The sequence below is a fragment of the Salvelinus fontinalis genome, chromosome 9, assembly GCF_029448725.1.
Source record: "Salvelinus fontinalis isolate EN_2023a chromosome 9, ASM2944872v1, whole genome shotgun sequence".
In the NCBI taxonomy this organism is placed as follows: domain Eukaryota; kingdom Metazoa; phylum Chordata; class Actinopteri; order Salmoniformes; family Salmonidae; genus Salvelinus; species Salvelinus fontinalis.
Window position 1 is genome coordinate 13,143,148 of NC_074673.1, and position 15,573 is coordinate 13,158,720.

At 42.1% G+C, this 15,573-nt stretch overlaps 2 protein-coding genes across 3 annotated transcripts in view; one reads left to right on the forward strand and one right to left on the reverse strand.

Moving 5' to 3' along the window:
* Positions 1 to 7,513, reverse strand: part of poc1b (POC1 centriolar protein B) — a 52,789-nt gene extending 45,276 nt beyond the window's left edge. The window contains exons 1-9 of the mRNA XM_055933435.1: positions 7,312 to 7,513; positions 6,772 to 6,856; positions 6,383 to 6,554; positions 5,829 to 6,008; positions 4,227 to 4,334; positions 3,850 to 3,965; positions 3,554 to 3,687; positions 698 to 766; positions 61 to 213 (exon numbers count right to left, since the gene is read on the reverse strand). Of these exons, the coding sequence (XP_055789410.1) occupies positions 61 to 213; positions 698 to 766; positions 3,554 to 3,687; positions 3,850 to 3,965; positions 4,227 to 4,334; positions 5,829 to 6,008; positions 6,383 to 6,554; positions 6,772 to 6,856; positions 7,312 to 7,326 (1,032 nt within the window). The 5' untranslated portion in view covers positions 7,327 to 7,513. The remainder of the gene's footprint in view (positions 1 to 60; positions 214 to 697; positions 767 to 3,553; positions 3,688 to 3,849; positions 3,966 to 4,226; positions 4,335 to 5,828; positions 6,009 to 6,382; positions 6,555 to 6,771; positions 6,857 to 7,311) is intronic.
* Positions 7,514 to 7,530: 17 nt separating this feature from the next.
* On the forward strand, positions 7,531 to 15,464 carry cep41 (centrosomal protein 41). 2 transcript variants are annotated; one of them, XM_055933437.1, is made up of 11 exons: positions 7,531 to 7,904; positions 8,529 to 8,592; positions 8,753 to 8,800; positions 10,647 to 10,708; positions 10,847 to 10,916; positions 11,550 to 11,676; positions 12,283 to 12,452; positions 12,821 to 12,888; positions 13,061 to 13,175; positions 13,259 to 13,474; positions 14,332 to 15,464. In XM_055933437.1, exons 1-11 carry the CDS (start codon positions 7,872 to 7,874, stop codon positions 14,457 to 14,459), a joined length of 1,101 nt encoding a protein of 366 aa, XP_055789412.1. In that variant the 5' UTR covers positions 7,531 to 7,871; the 3' UTR covers positions 14,460 to 15,464. The 2 variants fall into 2 exon arrangements, with proteins under 2 accessions (XP_055789412.1, XP_055789411.1); XM_055933436.1 differs by lacking the exon at positions 7,531 to 7,904 and having other exon boundaries at positions 8,466 to 8,592.
* The last annotated feature ends 109 nt before the right edge of the window (positions 15,465 to 15,573 follow it).

Here is a 15,573-nt window from a genome sequence, read left to right on the forward strand (position 1 = left end):
AGTCAGTGAGAAGATGATTGTGTTTATTAATGTGCTGTTATGTCTGTGTTGCCCTCTGACCTCTATAGCCCCAGACTGGGCGGAGTGGAGGTGAGGTCCTCGGGGGTAGATGTCTGTCAGGTGAGGAGGGGGGTCGGGGGTGACCCGCTGGCTGTGTTTGCTCAGGACCTCACGGTAGTCAAAAGAATCAAAGTTGGTCTTCCACATTAAAACCTGGGGGCGGTAGGTAGCCTCGCGGTTAAGAGTGTTGGAAGGTCGTTGAGCCAAAAGGTCGCTGGTTCTAATCCCCAAGCAGACTAGGTTAAAAATATGCTGATGTGCCCTTGAGCAAGGAACTTAACCCTGATTGTTCCTGTAAATGGCTCTGCTAAATGACAAATGTAACTGTTGATAGATGTGAGCCATTAGGGCAGGGAACCAGCTCTTCATTGCAAATAAGTAGATTTTCTATTTAACTAAGTCAGATAAGAACAAATTCTTATTTACAATGACAGCCTACCCCGGCCAAACCCTCCTCTAACCCGGACGATGGGAGAATATGGTAGTCAGTCCGGAGCATACAGAGATCTACTACCTGCATTTTTCCAATAAGAACACTGATCAAATTTAGATTTTATGTAGAAAAATATTTTGCTGGTGTTCCTTACTGAGCTATCTGCTTCCCTTCATACCATGAACACACAGTTAGTCCACCCACCTGAGCATCACAACCCCCTGAGGCAAAGAAGTCTCCTCCCCTGGAGAAGGCCACAGTCAGGACAGGACCCTAAGAGTCAAAACAACTAGACCCCTTCAAATCACAGACACTACAACATAAGACTAGAGATCATGATAGTGCATTGCTTCAGATGTTCAGATCATAGAATTACTAATAATAAAATAATCTAGCAATTCTATTTCTATAGTTCCGATGGGTATGTCTATAGAAATGTTTGTGATCATACGTACGTCCTTAGGTTCTGGGCTAATAAACAGTGCCAGTAAAGAACAGGAAGACTTGCACACAGTTTACGCTCCCAATTCACTGCTTTACTGACTACGTTTCCAAAGCGGATCTTCGTCAGGTCAGCGCTCACGTCCCACCTCACATGACCATTAAACACACGACACATGGTGGGTGTGGAAACAATTCACTTTAATTAAATCACTGATGCACATAAAGGATTGGTCATAAACAAATATATTTGGCATCATTCCGTGTTCCACAAAAAACGTTGTATACTGGATCAAGTGTATTTGTGGTCTATGCTATGTAGGAAAAACTAAATAAGCTCTGAAAACAAGGAGTAAAAACAGGAATAGAGGTCAACCGATTAGGATTTTTCAACGCTGATACCGATTGGAGGTCCAAAAAAAGCCGATACCGATTAATCGGACGATTTTCTTTTTTTTATATATATATATATATATATATATATATATATATATATATATATATATATATATATATATATATATATATAAATTTTTATATATATATATATATATATATGCAATAATGACAATTACAACAATACTGACTGAACAATGAACAATTATTTTAACTTAATATATCAATAAAATCTATTTAGTCTCAAATAAATAACGAAACATGTTGAATTTGGTTTAAATAATGCAAAAACAAAGTGTTGGAGAAGAGAGTAAAAGTGCAATATGTGCCATGTAAGAAAGCTAACGTTTCAGTTCCTTGCTCAGAACATGAGAACATATGAAAGCTGGTGGTTCCTTTTAACATGAGTCTTCAATATTCCCAGGTAGGAAGTTTTAGGTTGTAGTTATTATAGGACTATTTCATATACCTTTGCCTATTGGATGTTCTAATAAGTACTGCCAGTATTGCCAGCCTAATCTCGGGAGTTGATAGGCTTGAAGTCATAAACAGCGCAATGCTTGAAGCATTGCGAAGAGCAGCTGTCAAACGCAGTTTGAATGAATGCTTACTAGCCTGCTGCTGCCTACCATCGCTCAGTCAGACTGCTCTATCAAAACATACAGTTAATTATAATAACACAAAGAAATACGAGCCGTAGGTCATTAATATGGTTAAATCCGGAAACTATCATTTCGAAAATAAACGTTTATTCTTTCAGTGAAATACGGAACCGTTCCGTATTTTATCTAACGGGTGGCATCCATAAGTCTAAATATTGCTGTTACATTGCACAACCTTCAATGTTATGTCATAATTACGTAAAATTCTGGCAAATTAGTTCGCAACGAGCCAGGCGGCCCAAACTGTTGCATATACCCTGACTCTGTTGCACAGAACACAAGAGAAGAGACACAATTTCCCTAGTTTAATATCGCCTGCTAACATACATTTCTTTTAACTAAATATGCAGGTTTAAAAAATATACTTCTGTGTATTGATTTTAAGAAAGGCATTGATGTTTATGGTTAGGTACATTTGTGCAACGATTGTGTTTTTTTCGCAAATGCCCTTTTGTTTAATCATCCCCCGTTTGGCGAAGTTGGCTGTCTTTGTTAGGAAGAAATGGTCTTCACACAGTTCGCAACGAGCCAGGCAGCCCAAACTGCTGCATATACCCTGACTCTGTTGCACAGAACGCAAGTGACACAATTTCCCTAATTAAAAGAAATTCATGTTAGCAGGCAATATTAACTAAATATGCAGGTTTAAAAATATATACTTGTGTATTGATTTTAAGAAAGGCGTTGATGTTTATGGTTAGGTACATTGGTGCAACGACAGTGCTTTTTTCGCGAATGTGCTTGTTAAATCATCACCCGTTTGGCGAAGTAGGCTGTGATTCAATGAGAAATTAACAGGCACCGCATTGATTATATGCAATGCAGGACAAGCTAGATAAACTAGTAATATCAACCATGTGTAGTTAACTAGTGATCATGTTAAGATTGATTGTTTTTTATAAGATAAGTTTAATGCTAGCTAGCACCTTACATTGGCTCCTTGCTGCACTCGCATAACAGGTAGTCAGCCTGCCAAGCAGTCTCCTCGTGGAGTGCAATGTAATCGGCCAAGATCGGTGTCCAAAAATGCCGATTGTTATGAAAACTTGAAATCGGCCCTAATTAAAATCGGCCATTTCGATTAATCGGTCGACCTCTAAACAGGACTCTTAAATAGAGAAAGCCTGTGCATAATCATGGAGGCTCATCACAACATCAGCTCTGAGAGCAGTACACTGGTATCGAGCTTCCAAGGTAATCTCGTTTTTTTTTGTTTTTTTTACTGTTGCCTAGGTTTAAACTTGGACCCATATGACCATATGTACCTGTGTGATTAATTATAGATTGACTATGTGCAAAAGGGAATTGAATTGTTTCCACACCCACACTGTGTCATGTGCGTCATGGTCATGTGAGGTCAAAAGCGTATATTTGGGGATGTGAGCACTCAGTCTGTTTGACCTGATGAAGATCCGTTTCAGATGGAAACGTAGTAAATAAAGAGATGAATTGGGAGCAGAAACAGTGTACGGGCCTTCTTGTTCTTTTCAGATGGGCGTGTCCACATACTGTAGCATAAAGAACAGCCTTAGCGTGGTCCTAAATGTGGCCTAAGCATTACCTTGTGTCCGTGGAGGGTGTAGATGAGGCGTCCCTCCAGCAAGTCCAGGATCTTCACTGTGCTGTCACTGGAGCCACTGATCAGATAGTTTCCAGACGGGTGGAAGGAAAAGCAATTGATCCCTGCACTGTGGACTGATACCAAAGACAGAGGTTTATGTGTGCAGACATTGAACGTGGCCTCTCTATTACAGGAAGATTGGTTGCCAGGTGTGTTTCTAGTAAAGTACACTCTAAAATAGAAAAAGATTGGGCAACCAGGCTGTAGAATTCTTAAGCCTTTTAAAAGCTTGTTACCTTGGTAATGCTGGAGCAGTTTGTTTGTCCGTATGTCCCAGATCTTCAGCGTGTTGTCTGCTCCTGAGGATGCTATGCAGGTGCCACTGGTGTTGAAGTCTACAAATGTTGCTGATCTAGGAAGGTGGAGGGATATGGCTACTACTTATCAAAGGTGTCAATCATGTTAGGTGGTTCCAAATATAAAATGCAATACAACAGCACCACCATGTGGTCATGTAGAAAACCCTTGAGTGGTTAGACTCCCCTCCCCCCGACTGACAGTCATCATGTTACATCAATATAAACTGACTTTATTTTATTACAAATGCCAAATAATACAATGACAGGTTTTCATATGGCCTTCATCAAATATATAAAATAAGTATCTTTCTTACCCTCCATACTCTGTGAAGCAGTTGATGCATTGTTTGGTGGAGGTGTCCCACAGCCGCACTGTGCGGTCGTCACCACAGGAGGCAATTAGACGGCTGTCAGGAGAAAACCTGAATGACAAAACAGTTATAGCGCAGACAGACCAACAATCTTTGGACGCAGTTTTGATTAAGGAGAAAACATGTAATCGAATCAGTTACATATCGGGATATTATTTGAGGGTATATTATATAGTTTGACAATATTGCAATATTAATTTTGCGCTAGTTGGCTGTACCTGCACAAAAACACGCAGTATTTGTCCTTCATAGCTTGTTCTCCATCTTCTTAAATAAAGAACCAATATGTTTTCAGCACTTTTAAAACCATGACTGAGTATCGTGACTAGTTCTCATGGTTCTCTGTTGTCCCACTGCAGCAGACATATGGTGAGCAACATGTTTGGAATATCAAAAATGTGCAATCTGTTTCCCCCTTTAGGGACTGCAGGGTTCAAATCCCAGTGTGGCCACATCACTTGCAAAGTTACATACGTAGACTTTCTGGAAGGGATGTGCATCTTTCCCTTTCAAGACGATTTGACGCATCTAGATACATGGGCTCCGATACCATACGTTTCAAGTTTGAAACGATTCGTTGCGATTAGAGGAACAAATCGATGCAGATCTTTCCAAGCTCACCTGTGTGTGTGTAAATTATATTGATGTATATGGTGTATGTAGGCACCTGAGCTGAGCCAAAAAGGAAACTGGGCAGCTACCACCCCATTAAAAGTTAGTGGAGGGGGGCAATGTTTGCTTTTTGTCTCTCACTCAATGTCAACAGAACAAAGGAGATGATCGTGGACTTCAAAAAACAGCAGAGGGAGCACCCCCAATCCACATCGACGGGACAGCAGCAGAGATGGTGTAAAGTTAAGTTAAGTTCCTCAGCTTACACCTCACAGACAATCTGAAAGGTGTAGTGAAGAAGGCACAGAAGCACCCCTTCAACCTCAGCAGGATGAAGACATTTGGCTTGTCACGAAAAAACCTCAAACTTTTACAGATGCACAATTGAGAGCATCCTGTCAGGCTGCATCACCGCCTGATATGGCAACTGCACCGCCCATAAACGCAGGGCTCTCCAGAGGGTGGTGCGGTCTGCACAACGCATCACCAGGGGCAAACTACCTGCCCTCCAGGACACCTATCGCACCCGATGTCACAGGAAAACCAAACAGATCATCAAGGACAACAACCACCCGAGCCACTGCCTGTTCACCCCGCTACAATCCAAAAGGCAAGGTCAGTACAGGTGCATCAAAGCTGGGACAGAGAGACTGAAAAACAGGTACTATCTCAAGGCCATCAGACTGTTAAACAGCCATCATTAAACAGAGAGGCTGCTAAAAACACTTCAGTGAACCGGAAATTCATAACGTTTGAGTTGATTTTCTGACCGATGAATGCTACATTTAGGTCAGTATGGGGTCCCGCAGACCGATGCGCTCACTCACATCTTGAACCGGGGACCGATGCAGATCGGTGAATCGTTATAGCCCTACTTTATTGTGTAAACCAACCACAAACACGCACACATACAGACAGTTGTTGGTTCAGTACCTGGCGCAGCGGACCCAGTTGGTGTGCTGGTTGAGTGAGTAGACAAAACGTTGTCTGTGGACACTCCACACCTTGACAGACTTGTCGTCTGACGCAGTCACTAGCCTCTGGCCGTCGTGAGAAAAGCTGACACTGCGTACTGTAGCCGTGTGGGCTTTGAACACCATCGACTCTCCTTTACTGAAGAACACACAGGAAAGAAAGAGACAAGTGCTCAGAGAGGGAAATATGGGTAACAAACATCTAAAAGCAATGCACTAAGGTGAATCTAGCAGGTAATGTTCAATGCTGTGCGAGGAGACATTAAAGTTAGGCAGGCACTAGTTATAGAATACAATATCTCAGGTTGTTCAAATGTCAATGAAGTTGTCTAGTCTAGGCACTAGCTAAAGGTTGTTGCAATCTTAATGACAACTGTCAGAGACTGCATGAAAGGGGCATCTAAAGCCAGGTGTGGGTGTGGTCCTCTGTAGCTCAGTTGGTAGAACATGGCTCTTGCAACACCAGGATAGTGAGTTTGATCCCCGGGATATCAGGTGCTTCTCTCCACTCACATGCTGGGCGTCCACAGCCGTACAGTCTTGTCCTGGGATGCAGAGACGACCAGATCTCCCACAGGAGAGAACTGGACCCCTGTGATGACATCTTTGTGTCCAAAAAAACGGAACGCCCTGGCCTTAGGGTTCAGATTCCAAATCATCAGGGTCTTGTCTGCAGACCCTGAGGCTGAGAGGAACATGGATGGAGACACAATGAACATGATGAGATGAGAATGAATTATATATATATATATATTTCCAGATAGTTAAGACTAGCCTGGTCCCAGCTCTGTGTTCTTGCCAACTCATTGCGAAGCCAAACATGACAATTCAATAAGGAGCTGGTAAGGGAGCAGAAATAGACAGGTTAGTAGGCTAAGTAAAGATATGTTGTGGATCTATACCCAGCTGTTTGTGATTGGAATTGAAGTCTGCACAGGTGACAGCATCTTTGTGGCCCTTGAAGTGTCTCTCGAGGGTGGGGTCCTCCTGCAATGACAGAGTTCACCACAGGGTCAGGTATGGCTGGCATGCCAAAGTTGCCAAGTATGAGAAAACATTGAATGCCATACTATACCACTAAAATTGTGTTAGCTAAATTTACTAGTTAGGTTGAATGATTTAGGTTTAGGGAAACTACTTCGAATGTGACTTAACTTTAATTAGCTATGCATTAGAGACAATCAGTATTCTTTCGAAATGGTAGCCAAATGAATTAGCTACTGCAAGTAACTTTAGGTAATTTCTAATTAAAGCTCTGGATAAAACTCGGCTGATATGACAATACTGCCTATTCAACAACCAAGATAAGATACTAGACAGCTAGTTAAATCCTATTAGCTAACTACCTTTCAGATAACTAGCTAGCATGCTCATCAGAAGGACAGTCAAGCTTTAGTTAGCTCGCACCACCGATATAATACCAAAGTAAGCAGCACACTTACCATAACTGATGCCATTTAATGCATTGATTACGATAATCCTTACATTTGCGGTGCATTTGCTTTTTGAAATATTAGCGGGGAAAGTTGGTGCGTCCAACTCATGACTTCCATCTGTCTGCCAGTCAAAATGAAAAACATAGTGCACGCCCACTTTCTCAGACTTTGCTAGTCGAGCGCCGATACGCTAATCAGCCATTTTTTATCAAAATACAACACGAGTTTGGCTCATGCAGTTAACCTTAATCAATTCCACAGAAGCCTTGGTTAAATCAGTTAAATATGAGTGAAGTGGTCGTTGTTGTTAGTTAATTGCTACTAGCAACCACTGAGCTGTAATAAGAACTAGCAACTCTAGATTTAAGAGAGAAGAAAAAGCAACAACCAGGGAGGAGCTAAACGTATTCTGCTGCTAAGCAACTACATCAAACTGTGGAACGGTAGAAACCGACATCGTTAAAACAGCGTCATTGATTGGTCAATGATCGCTCTCGGCTCAATCAGCGCCAAGTTTGTTCAACTTGGAACTTTGTGTTTGGTTTTTCTCTATTCGGTTTGAAAATATGTCGACCAAGAGCAGTATCGGCAACACGGAGGTAAATATAGCTAGCTATAGTTTTAGCGAGTTGTACATGTAACAGCCCAGGTTGGTGGGTGTCAATGGTGCTGTTAGCTATCAAGGTATTGCCAAGCCAACAGTGTTTCTGTTGAGCAGTAACGTTAACCCCTTCTGCTGTTTGTAACCATATTAGCTAGTTAAATTAGTTGATTGAGGAAAAAGTTACGTAACTATTTTTGCCATCATATTTTTGCCATCATTTGCCATAACGTTAGATCTTCGTCATCAAATTAGCTAACTACTGTAGCTAGCTAACGTTAGCATGTTAGACTTCCAAAACGTGTCTTTTTAATTAGCTAATGTTAGCTAGTTTCCTGGGTTGACTTGACATACACCTTTCTTAAACATGGAAGGGTATGACCACAGCTAAAACAAGGAATAGTTGGTATGACTATGACAGAACAGTTCAGCTGCTGAAAGGGCTGGTTTGTCCAGAGGCAGATTGCTAACTAGAGTTAGCTAGGCCTTTATGCAGGCTCACTAGAGAAATCCTATCTCCATGGATAATGTGCTTAATGTTTTCTACAGCTTGGTAAAAAAGGAAGTAGCGACCATGACAACACAGCAAATCACAAATGTTTGTGTATTCCCCATCTCACAGTACATGAAAAGGAGAATACCTCAGAACCCCAAATATCAACATGTGAGGACAAGGCTAGACACAGGTATTATTCCACAACTCAGGTTATTCAAGTGTTATAGCATTGGCTACCAGTGCCAAAGGACTCGGGAGATGCATCATACTTATTGACATTTATCAGTAGGCCGTATTGATGTATACATAACATTATCTTCAATGTTGTGAAACCTGTTGTCATTTGAAAGGATGCAGCCTGACGAAGTATGTGGAGAGGCTGGAGGAGATAAAGAAAAGTAAGTTACATTTCATGACAGACTTTTGAGATTGGGTCAGGGCGGTTAAGAAATCTTAACTCCCGAGTGGTGCAGCGGTCTAAGGCACTGCATTGCAGTACTAGAGGCGTCACTACAGACCCTGGTTCGATCCCGAGTTGTATCACAACCGGCCGTGACCGGGAGTCCCATAGGGCGGCGCACAATTGGCCCAGCGTTGTCCGAGTTAGGGGAGGGTTTGGCCGGGGTAGGCCGTCATTGTAAATAAGAATTTGTTCTTAACTGACTTGCCTAGTAATTGTTAAATAAAATTAAAATGTACAAGGGAGTTGAGTGGCGACAAGTGTAGGTGGACTGGAGCTCCAACTACATCGAGTCGCTGTCAGTCGATACTTGTAAACATTTAAAATCTTACCGTGTACCTATGTTTCTCCTGAGTAAAGTCAGGCCTTTTTTTGTTTCTGGAAATCCATACTTTTTTATCCCAAGTTTTGGTGCCATTTTAGAGCAACGGAAATGTTGAAACAGGCGATGGTTGTATATCACAAGTTTTATTAAAAAGTTTGCATTTCAGCAAACCAAGAAAGGCCCGACTTTACACAAAACAAACATAGGTACACTGTAAGTGTTTAAGATTTTACAAGTATCAACTGACAGCTACTCGACGTAGTCAGAGCTCCAGTCCGCCCACACTCTTTGCCATTCAACTCCCCACTGGGAAAAATCTGTTTGTGTTTCTATGTTTCTATTTCAACAACAAAAATTAAATGTCATGATGTTGAATCAACATGGAAACTGATTTGGATTTGCAAAAAGTAATCAACTTAAGGGAGTTGTCTTTTTTACAGCCAACTTTTAAACTAAATCCAATGACACGGTGAAATGTTTAGTTATTTTTACGTTTAATTCAAGTTAGTTGACAACTCAATCAAATGTTAATCAAAACTAGACATTGAAATGATTACTTTGTCCAGTGGGTCTCTTGAGAGGTGAGATTTCTCAACAAGGCCCATGGGGCCTCATTAGGATTGTATTGGCTGAAATCTACAACATGACTGTCACAATTAGTAATTATCTCCAGTTCAATATTTCCAAACAGGTGTACCTGCATTTTGTTCCTATTACTAAAACAAGGAGCAGTGGACAGTGTTAGACTACTTGAGTTGAGGGGGGGTGCAACTCAGCATTTTCTGTCTTTAAAGAACAGTTGTGGTCCCCTATCACATTCTGTTTGGTGTTTTACTTCATGCACTTTCATGGGTTAACCAGGGGAAGCCATGTACTGCCGATATTTTACAACCTGGTAACCGGGGCTATCTGAGAGAATAAGCACGTTGTCTGTTGTGGCCATTTTGTTTCTGGCTTTTCTGATTTCTCAGGGATAAGCAACACTGATTCCTTCATTCGGCAGTGGGCGATTTGTGTTGTTCACAATCATTTCTCTGTCAGGGCTGATGTAGGAGGTATCAGGCTACATTGTGCGGGTGCCAACAGAGACAGAGGATGGTGTGATAGTCAAGTCACACTTTGGGTCACACTTTGGCCAATGTTAAAAGAGGGCTGAGCAGCCAGTATTGAGCACAGGTGTCTTACCATCTCCCCCAGAGCTGTAATGTTATGGAGATGGGCACAGTGGAGTTGAGATTTAGTGATATGTTGGGACAAGGGGAGGATGAGCAAAGGATTGATGTGCATGACCCAGGTGAGATTGACTTGGTACTTGTAGGATAGTTGTAAGAGAGAATACTGGTGAAGGGCCTGAGATTGACTTGGTACTTGTAGGATAGTTGTAAGAGAACATCCTCAAGGTTTCTCCATGTCTTTTGCTGTCATTATTTTGAGAGAAACTGAAAATGTATTTCATTAGATTACAGGTACAGAAAGGATGAACTCTTCAAAAGGCTTAAAGTTACAACATTTGCACAGTTGGTGAGTGAAACATTATTACGTCAGTGATGGCAAAGACATGTTTTTTATTCTCAGTTGCATCTGCTTTTTTGTTTTTGTGGAAGTAGCCTACATGTTATTCAATCACTCGTTTATCTTATCTTTTTTTTTTTAAATCAGGTAATTCAGGTAGCATCGGTTTCAGACCTGAATGAAAGTGTGAGTGATGGCGAAACACCAAGGCTGGAAGGTAAGAAGATTTGTTTTTTGACACTATTGATGTTTTGTACCATTATCGATTTGATCTGGAGCCCCAGTTTACGTTTTAACTGAGAATTCCTGTCAAATCAAAATGTTCTTGGTTAACAACAGGTGTAGACTAACAGTGAAATGCTTACTTGCGTGTCCTTTTTCAACAATGCAGAGTTAAATATATAAAATGGAAATGTTGACACGAGGAATAAATACACAGTGAATAATGAGTAACATGGCTATATACAGGGTGTACTAGTACCAAGTCAAGGTACTAGTAATAGCTATGCGCATATAGGTAGGGTTAAAATGACTAGGCAACAGGATAGATAATAGACAGTAGTAGCAGCGGGTAACCATTTGATTAGCTCTTTAGCAGTCTGGTTTCGCAGTCTGGTTTAGCAGTCTTATTTGGGGGTAGAAGCTGTTCGGGGTCCTTTGGGTTCCAGACTTGGTGCACTGGTACCGCTTGCTATGCGGTAGCAGAGAGAACAGTCTATGACTTGGGTGGCTGGATTCTTTGACAATTTTTAGGACCTTTCTGCAGTTGCCTTAAACGTGGATTTTAATGAACATAGAGGCAGTACTGTAACTGTACAGCAACTTCTCTATGCTTTATTTCCACCTGAAGCTGACATGGAGCGTCTGTCTGAGCAGACCAACGGTTCCCCCCTGCCTACGCCCACACCCGCTCAGTTCTTCGACAACAACAATGACGCAGGGGACGCTGGCTACTCCCCCAGGTCGACACTTCAAAGGTAACTCCCGCACCCCACTTTGAACAGCATCACACACACACCAGGATTTTCCATTTTCCCTACCAACGACACACACCTGTTCTCAATGACCTCCACTGATGTGTACTCTCACTCAAAGCCCACATACGTAACCACAACCCATAACCCCAGGCACAGCTGTATCCCTCTCAGCATTCAACCCACACATCTATCTGAATATCCCAGCAGAGTTCTCTCCCCCTCGACAACCCTCCTTACCCCTTCATTGTCTACGATATTTGATAGCAGCTTTTTCCCTAGGGTCCAAGCTCCGTTGCCCCCTCACTAGAACAGAAGGTTGTAACTCTATCGCATCCCTGGGGCCTCCCTAAAACCATGGCATTAGATCACCTTCACTGGCAAGCTAAACCTCCACAGCCTGGCTAAAGTGACAGAGCTGGGATTGTACAGAGTTGAGCTCAGTTCCATTTGGAATAATGTAACTGATGATTCAATGTCACAGACATTATAGAATGAAAGTTATGTCATTCTCACAATATTTTGAGTTGGAAGGTTTGGTGTTTTTTCGCATACAGAAAAAGTGTCCCTGACCCGTGTATACCCTGTCACTTTTGACTCTCACTACAGTGTAATAAGCGGGGTGGGAGAGCTGGATCTGGATAAGAACGGTCAGAATACAGTGACTCTGACAACTGTGTCCAGCCCTCGGCTTCCAGATGGACCCTACCCAGACTGCCCCTACCTGCTGCTGGACGTCAGGGACAGAGAGCAGTACGACCAGTGTCACATCATCAGCGGTAGGGGGACCATAGAAGTACAATGAATAGAATTCTAATTCCAGACATAGAATAAATAGATTTCAGACACTAAATATAATTAATAGAATTCTGAGCCTTACCCCACCAGGGGCTTTGTAAATGCATAGTATATCTGATCACATGAAAATGATAGCCATCATCAGGATTGCCATTTCATAATATCATCTTTAGAATTGAAATTATATTGGCCAGAACTTTGTAACCAGAGTAGCAAATGATGGCAGTAGTTATGAAACTTATAGGACTGGATATTAACTGTTTGTCCTTGATGGTATTTTTTTTAGGGGGCTTTTCACCCCAATGTAATATTGTACGTATTTGTGACATCTCACATTTATTTTCCTCAGCATACAGTTACCCCATCGCAACCCTCTCAAGAACAATGAATCCCTACACCAAGGAGGTGCTGGATTATGTATCCTTCCACCAAAACAAATAACTGTATTATTATTCCATAACTCACATTACCAGGCAATCTGAAATGGGCCAAAACACACTAGTAAACTATCCATATACTGTACATGTTTGAATATCCATTTGTTTGCCTCACTGTTGTACTGTGGTCCATTAATCTTGACTTGATGTAGAAAAATGTTTCTGGTAAGATCATCATAGTATATGATGAGGATGAGAGGATAGCTGCCCAGGCAGCCACTGCCATGTGTGAGCGGGGCTTCCAGAACCTCTTCATGCTATCTGGAGGTCAGTTGATGATGTATTGTAGGCAAGTAATGGCTCAAGTGGAAGCTTTGGAATCAGTGTAATGTCACACTCCACCCCCCCAGGCCTGAAGGTGATTGCGCAGAAGTTTCCAGAGGGGATGACAACAGGCACCATCCCGGCGTCGTGCCTCCCATCTCCCAAGGCGACATCGGGCAGGAAGTGCTACACCCACAGACAGGTTTTCATGCCAGCCGATAGGAAGTGGAGGTTCACCTCAGACGACATGGCCAACATCCAGGCACACTTGGAGGAGATGCTCGTTCCCTCGGACACCAACAGTAAGGCACATTTAACAGCTAACAGGCTCACAGAAAAGCCTGTTTAGACTCCAACGGGAAGGCTATGCCAACAGCTAACTGACTCCAACAGGAAAGCATCACTCCCTGATCTGTTGCTTTGGGTAGTAACAACAACCTACCAGTAGATGGTGATAACATGTAGAAAAAGCAAACAGCTGGGATGGACTTTTGGTAGCCCCCCCCCCTCCCACACACACCGTGTGCAACATTTTAGTGGCCCCCCTCTTGATGGTGAATAAAAATGTACAATTTAAAGATAATTTCCTGCAATTCTACACATTTAGCCATTGGGCAGAGAGAAAAAAGTTAGTTTTGCAGGAAATGTGCTGTATTTCTATCCATTTTGTCCTGGGGTAGAGAAGTGTCTGTAGTTTTGAAGCAAATTTCCTGCAATTCTACACATTTTGCCATAACTTATGCCATGTAATATGGTATATGAATGACAATGACTAACAAAATCAACAGGGGGCCCCTGAGGTCAGGGCACTGCCCTGTGTGCCCGGTTGGTATTCAGCCATGAATACGTTTAGATAGCTGACTAGACTAACTACCAATCTAAAAATTGGCTAATTTAGTGACTGTCAGTGACTGACATAACAAGAAAAACTGCTGTATGATGCACAAACACATTCCAAAATTGCACCTGGTGTATTCTACTATTCCTAAGCAACCGCTTATGCCTGGAGCCAGCTGGGGTGTTCAGGTGTTTGTTCTAGCCCTAAACACCCCATTAGCTCAAAGGGTTGGCCACCCTTGACAATGACGTGGAGAATAATTTCCTGAAAGCTTGTTACTTTTTATAGATGTATGACTGTCTTTGTGTGTGCGTTTTCTAGGCCGGTTCAGCAGCCGCATGTCCACCAGCAGTGCCCAGTCCAAAGCGTCCAGCGCTCGGAGTCTACGCACTTCCTCTCTAGCCGGCTCTGAAACCGCCAGATCCCAGAGCAGCCGACCGTGGAAATAACCCATAACCCAAATAAAGTCTTATTTCACTACCACCGCCCATGTGCCCCTCTGTGAAAGGGGAAACGCCCCCTCCCCCTCCCCAGGGATACCCAACTGTAGTCCTCAAGGGCCCAAATCTGCTTTATTATGGGAATTGGTGTGTTGATTTTGAATTTGTTGCACAATGAATATAAAAGAATGTCATCAGTGATCGTAAGATGATAATTTATGGATTTGCCTTGTACTCAATTATCGTTAACTCACAGATGTTGCTTTCCTAAAATGACTAGTGTTCAGTTCGCGCTCTGTCTCTGTCTCTGTGTGTGTGATGCCTGTCATTGATAAAAACCAGTCAGCCGTTGATCGTGTCCATCTCCATCAACCCTCATTAACTTAAGGTAATTTCACATGGTAGCAGGGTACTAAAATGATATCCCATATGCTTTGTTGTACATTATGCATAACCAGAAGTGACGATTGTTGTTCGAGGGCATTCTCTATTTTAAGAGGTGAACTGTAATATTTTTCATGTGATATTTTCTCGAAGGGGAACTTCCTCCTGGAATATTGTGATAAAAATTGAAGTGAGAGGCTCAGAAGCTCTACATGTTTGTGTCTGTTCTCATAAGATTTGGTGATGTCATGCAGCCTATGATGAAACATCATCATGGTGTAGTAGGGCATTATGGGATGGTAGTCATGGTTACCCCGAGGAGAGCATCTTGATACGTCTGATAAATGTGAAACAGTATTTGTGCTTTGAGGTTGTGAACTTTGTTGTATTTTCTTTGTCAGCGATTGTTGAGGTGAATATAAATTGCAGGGTCTTGTGCATTTACTGTAAAACGTGGTCTTTTGAGGAGTACAATACCTTTGAGTCTGACGTCTGGCCTGTTTGTGTATATCAGATGCAAGACACCTTCGTTGACAATGAACACATTAACTGTCAGTCATAACGCTCCATCCATTAAACTGGTTGATCTCAGTTTAGTTTTTATATATTAAATAAAACGCACAATGTATATTCTGATGTGAACTGGTCATTTTGTTGAGCATTTTACTGACATGCTTTCTAGTGCACTCTTGCTAGATACTGTACAGACAAACATAACTTTGTTTTACGCAGGCATTCA